Source organism: Chiloscyllium plagiosum, chromosome 24 (genome assembly GCF_004010195.1).
Source record: "Chiloscyllium plagiosum isolate BGI_BamShark_2017 chromosome 24, ASM401019v2, whole genome shotgun sequence".
Classification (NCBI taxonomy): Eukaryota; Metazoa; Chordata; class Chondrichthyes; order Orectolobiformes; family Hemiscylliidae; genus Chiloscyllium; species Chiloscyllium plagiosum.
The window spans coordinates 51,291,745-51,315,616 of record NC_057733.1 but is presented as its reverse complement, the minus strand read 5'-3'; the positions used below and the strand labels follow the sequence as shown (position 1 = coordinate 51,315,616).

General features: G+C 41.5%; 1 protein-coding gene across 1 annotated transcript in view; it reads left to right on the top strand.

The window, feature by feature from the left end:
* The window catches only part of LOC122562290 (sodium-coupled monocarboxylate transporter 1-like), a 70,264-nt gene that overhangs the window by 24,836 nt on the left and 21,556 nt on the right, over positions 1-23,872 (top strand). The window contains exons 4-11 of the mRNA XM_043715095.1: positions 1,521-1,586; positions 3,049-3,100; positions 4,064-4,131; positions 4,365-4,519; positions 5,510-5,650; positions 10,071-10,200; positions 21,481-21,569; positions 23,598-23,719. Coding sequence (XP_043571030.1) covers positions 1,521-1,586; positions 3,049-3,100; positions 4,064-4,131; positions 4,365-4,519; positions 5,510-5,650; positions 10,071-10,200; positions 21,481-21,569; positions 23,598-23,719 — 823 coding nt within the window. The remainder of the gene's footprint in view (positions 1-1,520; positions 1,587-3,048; positions 3,101-4,063; positions 4,132-4,364; positions 4,520-5,509; positions 5,651-10,070; positions 10,201-21,480; positions 21,570-23,597; positions 23,720-23,872) is intronic.

The following is a 23,872-nucleotide window of genomic DNA, read 5'->3' as shown; positions in this document are numbered from 1 at the left end:
TCATCCAGCATTCCCTATATCTACCAGCCTTCCCTTTCACCCTGACAGGAATACACTTTCTCTGGATTCTTGTCATCTCATTTCTGAAGGCTTCCCATTTTCCAACCGTCCCTTTACCTGCGAACATCTGCCTCCAATCAGCTTTCGTAAGTTCTTGCTTAATACCGTCAAAATTGGCCTTTCTCCAATTTAGAACTTCAACTTTTAGATCTGGTCTATCCTTTTCCATCACGATTTTAAAACAAATAGAATTATGGTCGCTGGCCCCAAAGTGCTCCCCCACTGACACCTCAGTCACCTGCCCTGCCTTATTTCCCAAGTGTAGGTCAAGTTTTGCACCTTCTCTAGTAGGTACATCCACATACTGAATCAGAAAATTGTCTTGTACACACTTAAGAAATGAGGCAACACAGCGGCTCAGTGGTTAGCACTGCTGACTTACAGAACCAGGTTCGATTCCAGCCTGTGACTGTCTGTGTAGAGTTTGTATATTCTCCCTGTGCCTGCGCTGGTTTCTCTGGGTGCTCCGGGTTCCTCCCAGTCCAAATATGTGCATGTCAGGTGAATTGGCCAAGCTAAATTGCCCATAGTGTTCAGGGATATGTAGGTTAGGTATATTAGTCAGGGGTAAAAGTAGGGGGAAGGGGTCTGCGTGGGAAACTCTTCGGAGGGTCATTATAGACTTGTTGGGCCAAACGGCCTGTTTCCACAATGTAGAGATTCTGTGATTCTACGTAGGCAGCCCAGTGGGAAGGGACTTAAAAACTAATTGCAGCCTCTGGTTTGTGTGTGTTATTGGACTGATGTGCTAGCGTGGACTTGTGTACCATACACTGTTGGTCACAGATACCCCGCTGTGCAGGTAAAAGAAAGACTGTCACATGTTAGAAACCAGGCAAACCAATGAAGTTACTGCTAAGAAGGAGACAGGGTAAAAGCTGGTCAGCTAATTTATAGAGCTAAGAATCTTGAAATCAACTGATGTCAGTATTGCCAGTTTCATTCAACTTAATGACCACAATGTTCCAACATCTTCTCCTCACAGAACCCAGAGACTACTTTGTATTTCTTTGTAACTATTATCTTTCTATTCAATTCACATTTCTAATCTGTGTGTATGTGTGTCATGTTTTATCACTGTATTTCATGATTAGTAGCTAATAAGTTCACCCTTTAACTTAAGAACATCTGATTAATTTGGCTCCTTTTAAGATACACATACATTTCGAATGGGAAAGGATCCACAAGGGAAGGGATTTATTTTAAACTTTGCTGCAATCAAAGAAGAGAGGCGGTGGATTAAGAAGGAGAGCTAGTTTATCCTTCCTCACGCAGGACCATAGACATGTGGGGATATCACCTCTGGAGTCATAACAAACCTGGGCCCTTCACCTGAGGAGTGATTGTAATACTAGGAGCCAAGTTTCTGTGCAGTTATTGCCAACTTCCTTTTGGGTTGAACAATGTAACACAATGAATAAGATTTCAAATATTGCAAATGTTTCATTTTGTTCCTACAGTACATTAGCAGAAGATTTGGTTTAGCAGTGAAGTATCAAGTTGTTTCTTCCTTCTTATTATACATGGTAGGTTCTGAATTTTTTTTCAATACCTGTGCTTCTGGCACAAAATTCATGTATCTACCCTTAGAGAAGGTGATGGCCTAATGGTATTATCGCTAGACTATTAATCCAGAGGCCCAGGTAAAGTTCTGGGGACCTGGGTTTAAGTCACACCATGGCAGGTGTTGCCATTTGAATTCAATAATAATCTGGAAATAAGAGTCTAATGATGATGATGAAACCATTATCAATTATTGAAAAAGCCCATCTGGTTCTCTAATATCCTCTAGAGAAGGAAATCTGCCATCCTTGCATGGTCTGGCTTACATGTGAATCCATATCCACAAAAGTGTGGTTGATTCTTCACTGCCCTCCTGGCAAATTAGTGATGGGCAATAAATGCTGGCCTGGTCAGTGACACTCACATGAATGAATGAATATAAATAAAATCGAATATACTCATTCTGTCTGATTGGGTTAATAAGATTATTTTTCAGGAATGTTATTAAAAAGGCAGTATACCTACCATCGAAACATCTTTTAGTTAGCCCAACCTCCCAGCTACCCAACCATTGACATATCTGACTGTCCAGGATACCTTAGTCCACTCAGCCCTATATCTCCAGCATCCATGTTCACCCTCCACTCCTCTATGCTGTCAGACTGCTGACATCCTCATTTATTGTTGTTCCATGCATTCCTGGGTAAAATATCTGACACTCGTGGACAATCCATCATTAAGAAAGTATTGGAATATTCAAAAATGGAGCTGACAACGATGAAGCACATTGGAATTTTTATTATGTTAAAGATGCTACATAAATGCAAATTGTTGTTTCTGAGAATTGTGTGAAGATTCTGACAAAAGGCAAATATATTTTTTTCCTAATAGATCTTAGTGGAGTTTAATTCAGGGTTTCTGGAGATCCGATAAGATCTATTTGAGATGAAAATGTGATCTAAAGTAGTACATGATCTGATTGGTTTGCCTAATTACACCAAGTTCAAATAGGCACAATTAATTTAATTTCTTTTCAGATTAGATTACTTACAGTGTGGAAACAGGCCCTTCGGCCCAACAAGTTCACACCGACCCTCCGAAGAGCAACCCACCCAGACCCATACCCCTACATTTACCCCTTCACCTAACACCACGGGCAATTTGGCATGGCCAATTCACCTAACCTGCACATCTTTGGACTGTGGGAGGAAACTGGAGCACCCAGAGGAAACCCATGCAGACATGGGAAGAATGTGCAAACTCCACACAGACAGTTGCCCGAGGTGGGAATTGAACCTGGGTCTCTGGTGCTGTGAGGCAGCAGTGCTAACTATTGTGCCACCATGCATTCATAGTCTAGCTTTGACTATAGTTTTGATAGATAACCATTTACAGCAGGTGCTCAATGTTATGAGAATCTTGGATTAAAGATTCATTGTAAGTTTTTTTCATTACTCTGTAACATGTTGTTTTATATTTTTTCAGTTCATTTATCTCGGCATTGCCACCTATACACCTGCACTAGCACTCAGTGAAGGTGAGTTCAACAATTTGCCATGAAGAATTCAACCAGCAATACAACTTCACCTAAATGAGGAGAATTAGAGCTCATAGTATGCTTTGCTATGATGCAGCAATTGTAATATCCATAGAGCCAGGGTGACTTTCCTGGGACAATAGCTCAACAGCTTCTTGGGCTCTGTTGGGAAATGATGTGCTAAAGTAATCTGATATCTCAAAAGCTCCTTTCAAGAGAGGCCCTTCTGCAAGACAAAGGGAAATGTGTCAGTGAGTCTTGTAAGATGTTTGCAGAGTGTGCACATTATGGTTGAATAGCCAGTGCTATGACATTTGTGCGATGTAAGTTGTAGGTAAGTGAAATTTGTAAGAATGCTGAATATGTAAGGCTAAAGCGAAGGATGTTTAGTGAAATGAAATGTACTGAATGCAGCAGAGTACAGAGTTGTGACCGTGTGGCTGTGTTATCAGACTTTAGCCTAAAACAAGGTCTGACAGTGAATTGTGCAGCTGTGCTGAGAGTGCGTTTTAAGTTTTTATCTCAATAATTTCTGTCAAATCATTGAGATTTGTATATGTATTGCACTTGTGCTCTTAAAGCAATGCACCAGATATTGATGTCAGGAGTAATCTCATCTCACTCCCTCCTCATCAGATTGTTGAAAGGCTTTGAGACACTCCAGAGAAAAGGAAAACTAAGACCTCAACGGGCTATCAGAAAATCTTGTTACCCACTCCATAGCCATTTTTACCAGAGATATTTTCAATATAGGTTTAGGCCTGACATCACAAAATCTCCATGATTATTTGTGTGAACTCCCTGTGTTAGTTCATTTATTAAGAATGATGATTACATGATGTTCCTTGGGTAGCAGACACATATATTTGTCTTTATCATTCAGTATTTTACCATAAATAAGTTTTTAAGTAAATTAATCTGCTGCATATAAATATAACCTTTTACAATAATTGTCTGTTTCAGTTACCGGGATTAACTTGTGGATTTCCATCATAACCACTGGTTGTGTGTGCACCCTATATACAACACTGGTAAGAAATCTCAACTGGATGCTTAAATAGTAATTAATAGTTAATTTATGATATTCAATAAGTGACATGTGTATATTATTATATTCCATATTCGATTACTTTAACAATTCAGAAACTAGCCTTATAATTTTAACCTTTTTCAGTAATCGGCCTCAATTTCAAAACTATTTTCTTTGCTCCAATTGTTTTGTAAGAAACTAAGAAATATTTAATGGTTACTAATATTTTTATAGGGTGGTATTAAAGCTGTTGTCTGGACAGATGTGCTACAGATCTGTGTAATGCTGGCTGGCCTCCTTGCTTTGCTGATTCAGGGATTAATTCAGGTTGGAGGGATTGCCAAAGTTTGGAGAACTGCGGAGCATGGTGGGCGCCTCAATTTTTTTGAGTGAGTAGATTTGTTCTTGGTTTATTTACAATGTTTTAATTTAATTTGCTTTCTCATAGCGATATATTGCAATGCATGCAACAATAAAGCATTTTTCAGTATCATAGCAACAAAAGGAGTAATTAGAAATGAAGTTATAATAATACAAAACCAAAATGAAAGTGATGTTGAGGAAGAAGGAAATTCAGGGAATACAAAAGAATTATTCACCAAGAAGAATAAAGTTAATTTTATAGATCCAATACTAAAAAATCTTAGATGTTCCGTAGACAACTTTAGGTTAGATATTGAAGAGATCAGTTGAACCAAATGTGAATACATTCACCTGTAATTTGAGATTTAACCACACAGATGGCACAAAGATCGTAAAGCAGGGATTCATTATTCTACTCCCATATATCTTTACAGACCTTTAGAGAAATTAAGGCCCATATTAGGAAATCAATAATTATTATCTTGCTTGAAGAATTATTTATCTCTCTCTCTCTCTCTCACACACACACACTCACTCTCTCTTTCTCACTCTCTCTCCATGAGGCCCCTGCCCGACGAAACCACCTCTCCTTCTAACAAAGGCTAAATTCCATCCTTGATGACATCCCTTTCCATCACCATCTGCTACTGAAGGTCTTATGTATATGTTGAATCTGACAGCAGAGTCCCTTCATAGGAGCCTTGGAAATCCAGAGATGGCATAAACGGAATGAAATGTTTTACATTGTTCATATACATCTTACCAACACAAAAAGATATTTCCCAAAGTCAAATGTTTGGAGCATCAACTCCAAATAAATTGCTATGTTTGCCTGCATAACTAGTCATACATTTCAAGATGTAATTCATCACATTTAGAGTGCTTTTGGTTATTTCTAACCAATAAAGAAACATGCAAAGTGTTGTTCTCTGTTGTGCATCAGCTTTTGTGGATATTTTGAAGATTTGTGCATCAATAGAAATATGGATGTTGCATAAAAATATTTTTCATTTCAGCTTTGACCCTGATCCAAGGAAAAGGCATACATTCTGGACGACAGTGATAGGAGGCACATTTGTATGGGTTGCAATATACAGTTCCAACCAAGCCCAAATACAAAGATACCTGGCCTGCAAGAGTGAAAAAGAAGCAAAAAAGTAAGTTAAGTTCATGGTTAAAAGCTACATCTGTGTTCAAAAGCAGGATCTGACTCTTGTCATTTTCTATTAAACTAGGCTGCGTTTTACAAGGTGGATAGCTGTTTGACAGAGTAAGACTGCTTGCATCCTTCCCCTCCACACACTGAAGGAAAGCCAGAGGCCAACGTACTGTAAAGAAGTCCATCCTGAAGGCAGATTGGCTGTGTTGAGGCTGGGACCTCTGTCCCTGATGGAGAGAGGAGAGAGAGAGAGACAGAGACAGAGACAAAGAATTCTTTGAACAAGATAGTAATTATTGATTTCTTAATGTGAGCCTTAATTTTTCTTAAGGTCTTCAAAGACCTATGCTAGTAGAGTAAAGAATCCCTGCTTCAGTCCTTGGTAACTGCCAGCCAACCCTGATTGTCCAGCTGTCCAAGTGGCACTGGTGCTTAATGGTGGACACTGTCAGGTTGCAAGGAGCAAGAGAAACAAAGATGGCTGTGCCAAAGTGTAAGTTCAGGGTCTTAGGGCAGGAGGCACCTGGCAACCAGGAAGGTGATGTAGCAAGGGAATTGCGGGCAGGTTTTGAGGGCAGGGGGCACATAAGGAGACATTGGAATGGGGATGGGGCACCAATGTTCTCAGGACACATCTGAATGAGGTGCACTCCACCCCTCTCTTTCTACCATCTTCCATTTAGGCCAGAAAAACCCTGTTGGCTGTTTTGACCTGACTGCCATTGCAGGCACGAATTGGCATGAGCAGTGGATGATCCAGGTCATTGTCTTTATAACAAGCCTCATTAACCTGCAATTATTTATTTAAATATGGCATGAGGACCGGCAGGCACTGTAGGAATGTGCTCTTTGTTTTGACCAGCCAACCTCAGCTACATGAAGGTTACATACATTGGCATCACGACAATACTAAAAGTCATACATAATGTTGCTCAGTTGTGTGGTGGACAGGATGTGTTTTTGTGCTGACTGCAACATCCTTTAAGTGGAAAATGATACTCACATAGCCACCACTGTGTGAAATGACAATGGTTTCCTAAACCTGTCGTTCAAATTCTTGACATCCTTTGACATTCTGGTGTAAATTGATCCATTTCTTAGTTTGCATGATTCACATTGAACAATAATTTGACCAAGGTAGCCATTGTGCCACAGGATAATGTTGATTTGTTCTACATGTCTGGAATTCTAGATGACCAAATGATTTCCAAGGACACTGATGGGATACAACTTAAAGGCTGCTGAGGGAACCAATCTTATAGCACATAACACTTGATGAATTTAAAGTGTATGTTGATCAATAACGATAGGCTTGCAAGTAAGCAGTTGTAGAGAACACATTCATGATTTCTCATTCAGAACATGAAGAAATATTAGACTGCTTCATTTCCATATGTTAAGTCTTGCTCCTTTCCTAAATTACTGGGAACTTGGGAGATCAATAGTGCCCTTTGGTTTTCTCTAAGGTAATCCCTCAGGCAATTAGAGCAATCGTGGACGATCACTTGCCAACCAATCAGAATGTTTTCTTCTGCAGTATACATTGGTGTGATCATTTGAAATTTGATATTCTGCATTTGATCTGTTAAGTGCAAGATGAAAAACTTTGACGACAATATTTCATTGGGGTAACATTTGCACCACTAATAGTGATTATGGAATTATTAAATTGTCACAAAATCCTAACTGGTCTTTCCATTTTAATTCATTTTCTGGCTGAGGTAGAGTTAATGCCTGTTCTAAGTGAAGTCACAGCCTAAGCTGTGTTTTTGCAACTCCCATATAATCAATGATATTACTGAGAGAAGAAGAATGTGGAAAAAGCTAACAAAAGTCAAAATTGAAGACTTCAAAGAGAATACATCATGCAAACTTTATTAATATTTGATCATTTACAGCTTTTCTGAATTTTGTTTATAAAATAATTTTCTTCATGTTTGATGAGGAGAAATTGAGGACCGCTGGAGGTCACAGTCAAAAAGTGTGGTGCTGGAAAAGCACAGCTGGTCAGGCAGCATCCAAGGAGCAGGAGAACCAATGTTCTTCATCAGGAATGTGGGGGGTTGCCCAAGAGGGCTGAGAAATAAATGGGAGGGATGTGGGGCTGGGAGAAGGTTGCTGGGAATGTGATAGATAGATGATGGTGGGGGTGATGGTGATAGGTCAGAGCGGAAGGGGGGAGTGGATAGGTGAGAAGGAAGTTGGACAGGTTGGACAGTTCAAGAGTACGGTGCCAAGTCGGAGGGTTGAATCTGGGATAAGGTGGGAAGGGAAGATCAGGAAACTGGTAAAATTAATGTTGATGCCGTGTGGTTGGACGGTCCCAAGGCAGAAGATGAGGTGTTCTTCCTCCATGTGCCGGGTGGCTAGAAGTTGGTGGTGGAGGAGGCCCAGGATTGCATGTCCTTGGCAGAGCGGAAGGGGAACTTGAAATGGTCAGCCGCAGGACGGTCGGGTTGTTGGGTGCTTGTGTCCCAGAGATGTTCTCTGAAATGTTCCGCAAGTTGGCGTTCTGTATCCCCAATGTAGAGGAGACCACATCGAGAGCAATGGACACAGTAGATGAGGTGTTTGGAGGTGCAGGAAAATCTCTGCTGGATGTGGGCCCCAACACCTGGAGGAAGAACACCTCATCTTCTGCCTTGGGACCCTCCAACCAGATGGCATCAATGTTGATTTCACCAGTTTCCCAGTTTCCTGACCTTCCCTCCCCCCACCTTATCCCAGATCCAACCCTCCAACTTGGCACCGCCCTCTTGAACTGTCCTACCTGTCCATCTCCCTTCACACCTATCCGCTCCCCTCCTCCGCTCCAACCTATCACCATCACCCCAAGCATTATTACCTATCCCATTCCCAGCTACCTTCCCCCAGCCCCAACCCCTCTCCTATTTATCTCTTAGCCCCTTAGCCCCTGATGAAAAGGTTATGCTCGAAACGTCGACTCTCCTGCTCCTTGGGTGCTGCCTGACCGACTGTGCTTTTCCAGCACTACACTTTTTGACTGCTAGGCAGAAGCGGGTACTGCAGATGCTGGAGATTAGAGTCGAGATTAGATTGGTGCTGGAAAAGCACAGCAGGTAAGGCAGCATCCAAGGAGCAGGAAAACAACGTTTTGGGCAAAAGCCCTTTATCAGGAAAGAGCTGATGAAGAGCTTTTGCCCGAAAAGTCGATTTTCCTGCTCCTCGGATGCAGCCTGACCTGCTGTGCTTTTCCAGCACCACTCTAATCTCGACTTTTTGACTACTGCTTGTTTAGCCCATGGACACTGCACTTTCTAAGTTTAATAAATCAATGCTTAACCCACTTTGATAATTAAATTCTCACTTCTTATTTGGTATTTCATTTAAAAATTAACAACTCCAAGTATAACAATGATTTGGAGATGCCAGTGTTGGACTGGGGTTTACAAAGTTAAAAATCACACAACACCAGGTTATAGTCCACCCAAGTATAAAGAAACTTCATCTTCATTTGCATTTACAATTGATGCTTTGTTGCATTATGTTCAAGTCCTGTAGCTTCACTTGAGGAGCTACATGTTAAGTTTGTGTGCATTAAGCCCCTGATTGTATGAAACATAACCTTATAAGACATCTCAGCCATTTGATTATTAATTCAATGACTCATATTGGCCAGAAAGAATTCTATTCATCATTTATTGTAGGTTCACACAAGAATACATGAAATGCAAAACCCCTACAGTGTCGAAGCAGGCCATTCGACCCATCATGTCCACTCCGACCCATCCGCCCTCCCTGAATTTTCCATGGCTAACCCAACTAGCCTGCACACTGTGGGCAATTTAGCATGGCCAATCCACCTAACCTGGACTGTGGGAGGAAACTGGAGGACCCAGAGGGAACCCACACAGACACAGGGAGAATGTGTAAACTCCACACAGATGGTCACCCCAGGCTGGAATTAAACCAAGGCCCCTGTTGCTGTGAGGCAGTGGTGCTAACCATTGTGCCATCATGCCACCTCAAATAGCCATCCCAAATCCCAGGTGCTTTTATGTAGCAGCAATTCATTCACTGGAGCCTAATCAGATTCTATCCCCATTCAAATTTTACACACATTTCCCAGCAACAGTTGGCAATCACTACCTGGAGCAGAAAACCCCTTTATCATCTTTTTCTCCCTTCACACAAACTCAGAATCTCACCAGAATTCAGACCAAGATCATTTTAATGGATAAAACACCCAGAAAAAAAAATCAAGGAATGGTGGAAGTCATAGAGAGATACCAAGGTTAAAATCAACAACTTTGAAACCAAATGTAACCCAGGAGACAGTAAATTATGGTCAGAAATGTCTGGTTGGAAATCAGAAAGCTTTAAAAATTCATTATTTTTGGTTGTTGCTGTGTATTGAAGCTTCATGCGCTGATCGACAGTTCTTTCTTATTTAACAGGGCAATATTCCTAAACTGGTTTAGTATGCTTGGAGTGACAGTTACAGCGTGTATGTGTGGTTTGATCATGTATGCAGTTTACGAAACCTGTGACCCAATGGAGGCAAAAAGAATCAGCAATAGTAACCAGGCAAGTAATAATATGGTTTTAGACCATAACGCTAAGGAGCTGTGTGTCTCATTGCCCTTTCATTCAAGCTTGTAGTTTTGAGACTGGTTTAGTTCAACAGGATAGCGATTTTCAAACAATTTTGATTAGAAGATCTTTTCAACTAGATTAGTAACCATGAATCCCTATATCAACTGTCAAGTATAATATTCTGTATGTAAAGGGTGTTTTTAAAACTGTTTTTAAGAAATCTGACATTTCCTTTTGGATACTATTGAACTGGGTGTGTCTGCTTCTCACTGCAATCTTCCAATCCTTGATGAGATGTTTTACAATGTCACTCATAAATTGAAAGAGACAACGATTCTCATTCTTCAGGGAAACTGGATAGAATTGCAGAATGTGATTCCTCTGAAACGTTTGTAAAATCCCATGCAATTGAACGCAGAATCTGTTTTACTCAGGCTGGTAAAGCAGTACGCTGGCAGATTGTTAGGAGACTGCCTGAACGATGCTGTGTGATGAGTTAGCATCTCCTTGAGTGACAGTGCACCAACACAAGAGGCTGCAGATCTTGTTAACATTTACCATATCATGCCGTGTGGGGCTTTTAATAAATGTTTCAGCATCGTGAGCAATGGTAGGTGGATGCTGAAAATCGCAGAGGCATTGAACTTCCTCCCCACAGTTCCTCAGAGACATCAGCTGGGCGTACGAGTAGCATCCCCAAGTCAGCAATCCACAAGTACTTTCATGAGCTTGCCATAGCCCTTTATAGAAAAGCAATTTGATGTGTCCAGTTCACCATAGACCTAGAGAACCCAACTGGTTAAGCCATTGAATTTGCAGCTGTCACTGGATTCCCTCAGGTACATGGGGTCATTAACTGTACACATGAGGGGCTTGGAGGACCTGGTATCATCCAGCCACATTACTGAACACAAAAGGACTTCACTCCTTCAATGTCCAGCTCTTTTGTGACCCACAACACAGCACACTATCCCTGCACGTGTGTGCCACTATTCTAGTAGCTGTCACAATGTTTAGGTTCTGAACAATTCCCAGCCTCAGCACTCTTTGCAAGCTCCACATGCTGTACTTGTGAATGACCATGGAGATCAGTGCCCCTCAATGCAGACTACAAGGAAGAATGAGAAGCCCTAACAGATTCAGAGAGACCACAGACCTGTCATACAGAGAGCAGTATTTGTCACATTGTGCAAATGTGTACACTTCCAGTGCCTCTAGTGTTTCTTAACCTTTCTTTCCTATCGCTACATTCTGGTGCTCTCAGGCCGAGAGCAAGTTTCCTGTCCAGGTGAAGGTGCATCCTTCGAGGAGGCATTTGGATCCCTGCAGAGGGGAGGTGGTACATCAGGTACCTCTGTAGTGTCCTGCGATGATAATCCCTTGGTGCCTATCTGTTGTTCCTCTTTCTTGAGGCACCTGGAGGGAGGACTAGGTTTCTGGTGCCCCCAGCCTTGCCAGTGAATGAACACATTAATGGCTATAGTGATGGAGTGATGGATGCTCTTTCTCCTCCCTCCGCCCTGGCAGCTGTGAAGATCCAGCAGATACTGATTGCTCTACTTGACCTGGTCTGAATAGCACTGGCCATCAATCTGTGGAAACTGTTATGAGCTAACACACCACAACAACCTGATCAGACCTCTTTGCCCTTTACACCAATCTACACATGATCTCTGGCAGCTGGGCCATGGATTCATCTACTTGCCTCAGCATTTCCTTCGGCTGATCAGTGGTTGAACCCAGAGGCTGAGGGTGGGGGCTGTTCTCCAACAGTCCTCTCAGTGTCTTGACCTGTAGCTGAAGACCTGTGTCAGTCTGTCCTCACCAGAACATGACTTCAGGTCTCCTCTGGATAAATTACCCCGTGAGGTGAATGTTTCTGTGTTATTAGAGGTTGGTGAAGAACACCTTAATATTAAGCCCTCTGAGGTTGTTCCCCCTCAGAGGTGTGGTTAAGGAATATGTGGAGATGGGCTTCGTGACTAGGCTTCTTCTGTTTTGTGTCCTGGCTTGGAAATGGGATCTGGAGGTTGTATCGAAGAAATAAAGATTTGTTAGTATCTCAAACTGCCACACTTTATCCAAGGTTTAATTTTATCACAATATTTAAGAAGCATCTTAAAATGATAGGGCATAACAGGCTATGGATCAAGTGCAGGTAACTGAGATTGGTGTACTTTGGTGTTTGTTGGTCAACATAGCCATGGTGGGCTGAAGGGCCAGTTTCTGTGCTGTGTGACTCTATGACTCTCTATGACTATGACTTTAAAATGCTGCTGCTTCATGTGTAGCTGGGAGTAGCAGATTGGAAGCTTTCTCACTAGAAGTCTGAAGTGTCCTCTTTAGCACAGACCATGTTCCTGTCAGCTCAATACCCACCTGCTCCTTGAAGGAGCTCAGGTACCATAAGTCAAGCACCACCCGTAAATTCCACACCCTCCCCAATCTGGACACATTCGCATTTATTGTACACCTGCTTCTCCTGCAGATGAAGTGAAACATTACTCCGCATTTGCATGGGTACATGACCATTATGCCTGCAGATCGCAATGTCAATCCTCAGAGTCGTGATTGCCCATGTGCATCATTGCAAAGATGCTGGATAATTAATATCCCTTGAAGTATACAAGATTTGAAGGATTGTGGAAAGTGGATTCACTTCATATTTTGCAGATGTATCTGGAGCAATTTCTTTAAGAGGTCATTGAAAATTCTCTGTGAACTTTGGTTTCTTTCAAACAAGGTTTTCTGTAAATCACATGACTGGTGATAACTGCTTGCTTTGCTGCAAACCCCTACTGTTTTGAACAGTGATTGGCTTAGAGACTGGCTTGGTTTTTATCTAGTTCAGATGGAGGAAAACCAACTAAGAACGAGCTATCCAACTGATCTCTCTCAAATCTGGAAAGAAACCTTGTTGGATTCAGGGTGAAATCTATTTGTCCTTTTGAAAGAGTGATTAAAGGGGGTGTCAAGATAATGTTTCCTGAACAATCTATGTCTTCTAGACTTAAGAAAAAACCTTGTACAATTAGTTGTTTGTCTACCTACAGCACAAGAACTGCATTGATTCAAGAAGGCAGCTCACCAACACTTTCTCAAGAGCAACTAGGGATGGGCAATAAATGCTGGCCCAGCTAGCAATGTCCACATCCCCATAAGGGAATACAAAGACATATGCCAGAACTTCAGGCTGACAGACTCTGGAATAGCTACACTTTGCCTTCAAAGAATAACCCATTGGTCAAAGTGTTTCTTTTTACTCAGAAAACCAATCTGTGCAAAAAGTGAGACATAGAGAGATAGAGGTGTGTGTGTGTGACAGAGATTTCCAATAAGTATTCAAACATGTATGTTACTGACTGTATCTTAACCAATTATTGCATCTGTGTTGAATAACTTTTGATACAATAATAAATCAATAATTGAGTCAATTAGGAAAGATGGTGGTTAGATCGTCTTGATAAAACATGATTAGGTATTTAATTGGTTATCATGATAACTGGCTAATTATTTTTATTTGTCACCTGTGGATCAATTTATTTCAATTTTGCTGTAATTATTTCATTGATAATTGTTAAAATGATGCTAGAAGACCATGAAATGAATGAACAAAAGTAGGCCATTCAGCCCATCAAATCTGCTCCACCATTTAGTGTGATGATCTATTATTCTCAATTCAACTTCCCAACCTATTCCCTATAAAGCGCTTATCCCATTACCTGTAATAATTGGCATTGCTATTCTGGGAAAAAGATTCCAACTAACCATTCTATCCTTGCTTCTCATAATTTTGTAAACTTCTATCAGGTCGTCCTTCATCCTTCAATGTTCAAGTGTAAAGAAACCAAGTTTGTCCAATCTCTCTTCACAGTTAATACCCTCCAAACCAGGCAAACTTGGTAAACTGCTTCTCTATGCTCTCCAAAACCTCCACATCCTTCTGGCAACCAGAACTGTACACAATATTCCAAATGTGACCTAATTAAATTTCTGCAACATGACATGCCAGTTTCTATATTCTGTGCTCTGATTGATGAAGGTAAGCATGCTATAAGCCTTCTTGACCACATTTACTTGTGTCGTCACTTTCAGGGAACAGTGGACTTGTATGACTGGCTTCCTTTGTACGTTGATGTTACCACAGATTCTGCTATTTAGTTTATACTTCGCTTCTGCATAAGATCTCCCAAAATGCATCACCTCAGATCTTGATTAGATTAGATTACTTACAGTGTGGATTAGATTAGATTACTTACAGTGTGGAAACAGGCCCTTCAGCCCAACAAGTCCACACCGACCCGCCGAAACGCAACCCACCCAGACCCATTCCCCTACATTTACCCCTGCACCTAATACTACGGGCAATTTAGCATGGCCAATTCACCTGACCTGCACATTTTTGGACTGTGGGAGGAAACCGGAGCACCGGAGGAAACCCACGCAGACACAGGGAGAATGTGCAAACTCTACACAGTCAGTTTCCTGAGGCGGGAATTGAACCCGGGTCTCTGGCGCTGTGAGGCAACAGTGCTAACCACTGTGCCACCGTGCCGCCCGCGCTGTCCAGATTAATTCCTTCTGCTGTTTCTGCTCCCAGATCTCCAGCCTATTTATATCCTGCTGCATCCTCCTCACTATCCGCAGCTCTTTCAATCTATCTGTCAACCTCCGCTCATCTACCTCGGCTTTTGAATAGAAGGACATTGGTAGTTTTCCCATCATCTGGGACTTTTCCAGAATCTCAGGATTCCTAGAAGATTATTACCAGTGCATTTATATTCTGCAGCAACTTCCTTCAAAGTCTTTGGATGGAATGCATCAGGTCCAGGACACTTATCAACCCTGAGACCCATTATTTCTGCAGTGATAGTTTATTTCATATATTCCTCTTGCTCCATGGTTGTTTAGTATTTTTGGATTATTTTAGTATCCTTTAGGATGAAGACTGATGCAAAGTAATGATTCCTGCCATTGCCATTTCCTGATCCTCTATTAGTATTCCCTCAGCCTTGTTCCTGAAGGGGTTTATGTTCATTTTGGCCTCTCTCTTCTTTTTCATATATAGATCAGGTATCCTTTAACCGCACGTCCAAAAACTATACGCACGACAAATCTGTGACCAAATGCAGCCAACTACCATCAAAGTTGTTAGATGGATCCTGAGGGACAGGATGTACATTTATTTGGAAAGACAAGGACTGATTAAGGATAGTCAACATGGCTTTGTGCGTGGGAAATCGTGTCTCATGAACTTGATTGAGTTTTTTGGAGAAGTAACAAAGAAGATTGATGAGGGCAGAGCAGTAGATGTGATCTTTATGGACTTCAGTAAGGCGTTCGACAAAGTTCCTTATGGTAGACTGATTAGCAAAGTTAGGTCTCATGGAATACAGGGAGAATTAGCCATTTGGATATAGAACTGGCTCAAAAGTAGAGCTAGAGCGTGGTGGAGGTTTGCTTTTCAGGCTGGGGGCCTGTGACCAGTGGAGTGCCACAAGGATTGCTACAACTCTATGGGTCCACTACTTTTCATCATTTATATAAATGATTTGGATGTGAACATAGGGGGTATAGTTAGTAAGTTTGCAGATGACACCAAAATTGGAGGTGTAGTGGACAGTGAAGAAGGTAACCTCAGATTACAATTGGATCTTGATCAGATGGGCCAATGGGCTGAGAAGTGGCAGATGGAGTTTAATTTAGATAAATATGAGGTTGTGTATTTTGGAAAAGCAAATTTTAGTAGGACCTATATACTTAATGGTAACTTCCTGGGGAGAGTTGCTGAACAAAGAGACCTTGGAGTGCAAGTTCATAGTTTCTTGAAAGTGGAGTCGTAGGTAGACAGGATAGTGAAGAAAGTGTTTGTTATGCTTGCCTTTATTGGTCAGAACATTGAGTACAGGGGTTGGGAGGTCATGTTGCAGGTGTACAAGCCATTGGTTAGGCCACTTCTGGAATACAGGGTGGAGTTCTGGTCTACCTGCTATACAAAGGATGCGGTGAAACTTGAAAAGACTTCCAAGGATGCTGCCAGGGTTGGAGGATTTGAGTGGAGGGAGGGAGAGGCTGAACAGGCTGGAGCTGTTTTCCCTGGAGGGTGGAGGCTGAGGGGTGACCTTAAATAGGTTTATAAAATCACAAGGAGCATGGATAGGATAAATAGACAAGGTTTTTCCCCTGGGTTGGGAGACTCCAGAACTAGAGGGCATAGGTTTAGGGTGAGAGGGGAAAGATATAAAAGGGACCTAAGGGGTAACTTTTTCACACAAAGAGTGGTGCATGTATGGAATGAGCTGCCAGAGGAAGTGGTGGAGGATGGTACAATCACAACATTTAAAAGGCATCTGGATAGGTATATGAATGGGAAGGGTTTGGAGAGATATGGGCCAAATGCTGGCAGGTGGGACTAGATTAGGTTGGGCTATCTGGTTGGCATGGATGAATTAGACCGAAGGGCCTGTTTCTGTGCTGTACATTGCTACAACTCTATGACTCTCTGGCTGGCTCTGGTCTTTTCCTGGTAGCAGATCTCCTTTGTACAGAATCTCAGTGTTCAATCCCTGAAGAAAATTTACTCAAACTCTGTTAGGGGTCTACTAATAATTACATTAGTAACCCTGGAAAGCCCAGTCAGATCAGTGTTGGGTCATTTGGGCCCCTTGTTTTCATTTCACTGAAGTAACTTGACTGACTCTGACCTGAAGTCCATCAAAACCAGCTGTTTAGTAATACTGTTGAGTGTCACACGTGCTTCCCTTGGTTTTTTTCAGTGCAAAAGTTATTTTATTTTTCCAGTAAAGATTTTACAGAGGCCATTAAATGCCCCAATAGATGACGGAAGAATAAGGAAGCACTGTTCCTTATCAGTATCCAAGAAAGTGGAGGTGTTGCAAAGATTTGACCATGGTGCATCTGTGAAAGAACTGAGTGAGGAGTATGCAACAAGATATGGTTTAAAGAAACAGAAAACCAATTGTTGAAATTTTATACTGGAAGTAAATCTCAAAAATTAAGGATCAATTGACAAACATAGGTCAAAAAATAATGAACTCAATCGTGTTTTGTTGAGGCGAATCTATCAGCAAAGGAGTGAAACGATTCCATTGCCTGGCCCATTGACCATGAAGTAAGCCAAGACACACCACAAAGAATTAAAACTTGAAGATGTGTGTGAGTACATGACAGACTGGTTGTAGAAATTCAAATAGCGTACAGTATCAATTTTTAAAAGTATGAGGTGATAAGGCACCTTCAGTCGATGAACCTGTTGAAACTTTTATTGGTGAATTCACAAAGCTATTTTCGGCCCATGCTCTTTCACATGAGGAAATATACAATGCAGACAAAACTAGTTCTCTTTTGACAACATATCCCTAGGAAAACATTAGCAATGTCTGATGGGAAAACACCAGCAGGTGTTAAAGATGCTAAAGATCAGTTTGTTGTTCTCCCATGTGCCAATGGAACAAGAACACGCAAATAAAACTGGATTGTAATTATGAAAAGCAGAAATCTCAGGTCCTTCGAAGGAATCTAGACACGAGGCAAAAGTGAGGAATACATTACCAGCTTACTACTACGCTAATAAGAATGATGACATGGAGGTGCCAGTGTTGATCTGCGGTGGACAACGTTAAAAATCACACAACATCAGGTTTTAATCCAACAGGTTTATTTGGAAGTGTTAGTTTTAGAAGGGAAACACACAGGTACAGAATTTATAGGCAAAGAGATCATTGCAAGATAATTCCAGGTGGTTAAGAGTGTCAAAACATAGTACAAACGGTGTGATTGGAGTGTCAACAGTTGAATAGCAAGTGAAGGGATGACCTATAATCTGATTAATTGAGGCAGAGAGATAATTACAAAAACATTAAAAATAAGATAGTGCTAGAGACAAACCAAATGCCTGGAATAACACAATAGGTATAAGAGTCACATGCCAAGCATCTAACCAAAGTAACAAGTAATCCGAAACTGTACAAATTAATTTAGGGAGAGAAATAATATCAAGTTATCAAGAAGATTGTGTCAAAACAGAACTGTAAGGAATATTTTGCAAACACAGAACAGTATAATGGGGTTACATGTAACATGACATGGACCCAAAGTTCCAGTTAAGGCTGTTGGTAATGATTAGATTAGATTCCCTACAGTGTGGAAACAGGCCCTTCGGCCCAACCAGTCCACACCGACCCTCCAAAGAGTAACCCACACAGATCCCTTTCCCTCTGACTAATGCACGCAACACTATGGACAATTTCGCATAGCCAATTCACCTGACCTGCACATCTTTGGACTGTGGGAGGAAACCCACGCAGACACAGGGAGAATGTACAAACTTGCTGGAATCGAGCCTGGGATCCTGGTGCTATGAGGCTGCAGTGCTAACCACTGAGCCACCATGCTGTTCTCATGAGAGCAGAGCTTGCTTTTGTTAATCAGATCATAAGTCATCCCTTCACTTGCTATTCAGCTATTGATACTTTACACTCTGAAAGCCTGTGATTTAAATAAACCTATTGGCCTATAACCCGGTGTCATGGGATTTCTGCCTTCGCCAATAAGAAGGCCTGGGTCACCGGAGAAACAAGTCATGACTTTGTCCCAAAGGCATGTTCACATTGTTGGGCAGTTGGACTTCAAGAACACCGAAATCATCCTGCTCTTGGATCCCACTGCTAAACTGTCAATGAAGAAAACATTTTCACTGTTTACTTCAGTCATTCCCCCTTCCAACAACAACATATTATCACTAATTCAGTTTATAGACAATGCATTCTGCTCACATGGCAGCATGGTGGCTCAGTGGTTAGCACAGCTGCCTCAAAGCTTCAGGGTCTCGGGTTCAGTTCAAGCCTCAGGTGACTGTCTCATTCTCCCTGTGATTGTGTGGGCTTCCTCTGTTGCTCTGGTTTTCTCCCACAATGCAGGCTAGGTGGATTGGCCATCCTCAATGTGATGTTATGTGGATAGGGTTGGGACGTGGGTCTGGATGAGGTGCTCTCAGAGGGTCAGTGCAAATGCTGTGGCTGAATGGCCTCTTCGAACACTGCAGGGATTGTGTGAAATGTAAATATAGAAAATCCTCATGATAGCATGCTTGTTGTTGTAAACAGAGCCCTGTGCATCACAAGCTTTCAAAAGGAACTTACAGTTACAGGCACACTCTGTATCAGCTAATGCCTGTGGCTTTATTAATGAAACAGTTGTGACAAATGCTTGGCATAATCTTTGACCTGTAACAACATTCAATTAAGTTAATAGTATCAAAGAAAACTTTGAAAGGTTGTGTGTGTGTACAGCAGATTGTACACCAGCTTCTTGAGTACACAAAATGCATTCCTTTCCAATGTGCAACCAAGCTGGAGGCTGAGGTTATTGAAGAGGTGCTTAAGGCTGATAACAATACTCCTGTCATGCATGCTATTACTGACAAAGAGATTGCTACAGTGAAGGAGAAAGTGAGGTCTGCAGATGCTGGAGATCAAAGTTGAAACTTTATTGCTGGAACAGCACAGCAGGTCAGGCAGCATCCAGGGAACAGGAGATTCGACGTTTCGGGCACAGGCCCTTCTTCCTGAAGAAGGGCCTGTGCCCGAAACGTCGAATCTCCTGTTCCCTGGATGCTGCCTGACCTGCTGTGCTGTTCCAGCAATAAAGTTTCAACCTTGCTACAGTGAAGTACAACCAGTGATGATGAGGATAACATGGATACAGAACAGGTGGAAGAAATACCCAAAGATGATACTGTAAAGATGTGTGACACTTCGATAAATGCACTGGAACAACATGACTTTATAACTGAGTATACTTTTGAAAGAAAAACCAAAATTAATGAGGCAGATGATGCCGGAAAATCTTTTCCAGAAGAGCTGTCAATAAAGTGTACAAGATCCAATTCCTGGTCTCATGTCAGCCCCAAATATCCCATCTATAGATAATTGACCTTTTTTGTTGTTAGCTTTTCTACTACAAATAAATGAATTTGAATAAATTTAAGTAACTATACTCAGTGTTTTTATTTGTATCTGTTCCTGTAGCTAATTTGCTTCATTCACATACAGTAGCTGGTCTAAAGACTGCTGAGCAACATAATTCAGAGTGAATCAGCTGGAGTGTCAAAGCACTGTAGCATTGCTCTGCCCCCACATGTCAATGTTCACCAACACCATTTTCCCCAACTGTGCTCACTGCAACACTTCTTCACCCCACTGAACATAGTTTCATATTTTCTCAGTGTAACCTAGCAAGGAAAACTACCTCAGGTAGGTGCTGCCTGTCCTTGGCCTGAAAAGCAAAATTATCTGAATTCCAATACATAATTGATCCCGAGGGTTTTGGATAAAGGATAAAGGATAGCTGACCTGTCTTTAAAGAACCTCTTACTGTCTGTTTTCTTAATGGCTAGTTTCCTGTCAAATTTTGTTTTCTCCTCTATTATTTTAGGTCATCTTTTTTGTTTTTTAAAACTTACCCAATACTCGAGTTTACGTTTAATCAATGGATTGTTTTTCTTTCAATTTGATACTGTCCTTAACTCCCCTGGTTAACCATGGTTGTTTTTTTTCCCCTAACCTCTTACTCAATAGGATATATCTTCACTGAGATTCATGAATTATTTTCTCACATATTTGCCATCGTTCCCAAACCATCTTTTTCCACCAAACTTCATTCCCAGTCCACTCCAGCCAATTCTGCCCTCATCCTGATATGATTACCCTTATTTCCATTTAGCACAGTTGTTTTCCAACCCAAGATTCTTGCTCTCACACCAAATTCCACCATATTAGGGTTACATTTTCCTTAGGGAATCTTTTACTCTGAGATCATTCATTAAAACAGCCTTGTTACATTAAAACAGATCCAGTGTGGCCTGATCCCTGGTTGGATCCATGATATTTTGTTTCCAGAAACTGTCCTGAATACACAGTGAATTCTTCTCAACTGCCTTAATCCATTCTGATTTTCCTAATTTGATTTGATTATGGGCACCAGTGAAATGGAAAATTGAGTCAGATAGCAAATTGACACAGTTGTGTGTTTGGAATAAATTTAGAACAAGTGAAGCTGAGAAGATTACAGAGCGAACTACTGAAATCAGTAATTTGCTAAAGATATTGTTTTGAAGTAATCATATTTGTTGCATATATTTTTGCTAATCGAATTTATCAATGTTGATAAATGTTAGGAAATATTTAACCTGGTATCGCAGATGTCAAGAAATATTTCCTTACTAATTTTTCTTCAATAACTTTTCTGAAGCTTACACCACTTTTGGTTTTGGATATCTTGTCTCACGTGCCTGGAGTTCCAGGGCTTTTTATCGCCAGTGCATTTAGTGGCACTTTGAGGTATGTAATATGTTACCTTAGCTATTGGAATTCACAGCATGTTATCTAGAATAATATTGCAATAAAGTGTATATTTGTGCAAAAAGTACTGATAGTAATATTGATATTAAGAAAGATATTTGAGTACCAATATGGATGGAGATGCAGAAGGAAACAGTGCGTTATTTGTTTTGTACTGTACGTGGTGAGCTGCTGATTCGTACCTGGTAAATATTGAATGCTAGGAACTGAGTCAGTCCGTGATAACTGAAAGATGCCAATAGTAAGTACACGGGAGTAAATTCATTGTCTTCCAGTGGCTCCACAGAGTGGTGAGCCCTAACGAGTTCAAGGAGATGTAAAAGAAGATAGAGAAATTCTGGGACATTATTATTGTAGATTTTCAAATATTAACCACACATACCGCTACATATGCTATTAAGAAGCAGTCATCAGCTCTTCTAACTGTCCTCCCACTCTCATCCATGTACAAGATGCATTCAAAAGTAATGTTGCTTCTGTTTTATCCCTGTATTCTATTTTTTGCAAAACTCAGTTTATTCCCTGATTCCCATGGAAAAATCTAAATATTGCTAAAACCTACATTGTTGCACAAATTAATTATTGTAGGTGTGTAAAGTTCTGAGCAATATTTTACTGTTGGAACACAAGGCAGAGTTTCTCCAATTTTAATAGAATCATTGAATCCCTACAGTGTGGAAACAGGCCCTTCGGCCCAACAAGTTCACACCAACCCTCCAAAGAGTACTACACCCAATTATTCCCCATTATTCTACATTTACCCCTGACTCATGCACCTAACCTACATACCCCTGAACACTATGGGCAATTTAGTATGGCCAATTCACCTGACCTGCACATCTTTGAATTATGGGAGGAAACTGGAGAACCCGGAGGAAACCCACATAGACACAGGGAAAATGTGTAAACTCCACACAGACAGTCGCCCAAGGCTGGAATCAAACCCGGGTCCCTGGCGCTGTGAGGCAGTAATGCTAACCACTGAGCCACCGTGATGCCCTTTTAGATTGCATGAAAGTCTCCTGGAAAGAAACTAGATCTTCTGGCACTGATTCATTGCCAGTTGGCTTTCTACCAGAATGGTAAACCTGGAGTAGGCAGTGCCACCTACCCAGCCAATACCCACAATTGGGCAGCACCAAGGCTGAAGCCAAACCCCCTCCAAACTGACCCCAATTTGGAGAATAGGTACTAAGAAGACTGGTATGAACTGGGTGTGGGGATGGTTGGAAGTGAGGGCTGTCCATCAGTGACCACACCTCTGCCTTCAGTCTAGTCCCTCTGTTATGCACAAAATTGTGATGAAAACCCCCTCCCCATTCCCCCACACAGCCACCAAACTGACAACCAGGGGCACTAGTCAACCAGCCAGCTCTGTCTTATCCCACCTGGAGCTGAGGTTGTTGCAGTACAGGTGAGCTAAGGCCCTACAGTGACTGTTAACTGACCCAGTGAAATGCTTTAATTGGTGATGAGATGGCATGCCCAGAATAAATTTCCAAGGTGGTGGGTAGGGGACAGGTCTCTCCCTGGTGTCGACCCGAACCATCAGGTGCCCTTCTCCACCTATTTCATGGGTGGAATTCTGCTCTTAAAGTTTTCAATATGTGTTGCATTTTCCGAGAGATATGTCGGTCAATGAGGAGAGGCCAAAGGGGCATATTTATTTATGAAGTAGATGGGTTTAAAAACTGGGAGAAAGTGAGGACTGCAGACGCTGGAGATTAGAGTTGAGACCGTGGTGCTGGAAAAGCACAGCAGGTCAGGCAGCATCCGAGGAGCAGGAGAATCGACGTTTGGACATTCCTGATGAAGGGCTTTTTCCTGAAACATTGATTTTCCTGCTCCTCGAATGCTGCCTGACCTGCTGTGCTTTTCCAGCACTACACTCTTGGCTTTAAAAACTGACCTGCCAAATCACTATAGCTAAAGCTGATGTGAATATTTGATTGTAAATTCATACAGCATGTGTTGTGATAACTCCTGTTTTATTCTTCATGTCCACAGCACAATCTCCTCGGGCATCAATGCTATGACTGCAGTCTTTGTGGAAGATATTATAAAACCAAACTGGAGATCATGGAACTATCTTTCTGATGACAGGAGAACAATGATCTCAAAGTTTCTAGGTTATCTTACAACTCCTGAAATTTCAATAGGATAGAGCTTGAAGTGCAGAGAGAGCAATTATATAATTTTCCATGCCATTTTATTTGTCTGGAGATGCACATCATAAATGGCTTGATTTGATGACACAGACTGTAGCCATTCTGGGAAGTTCA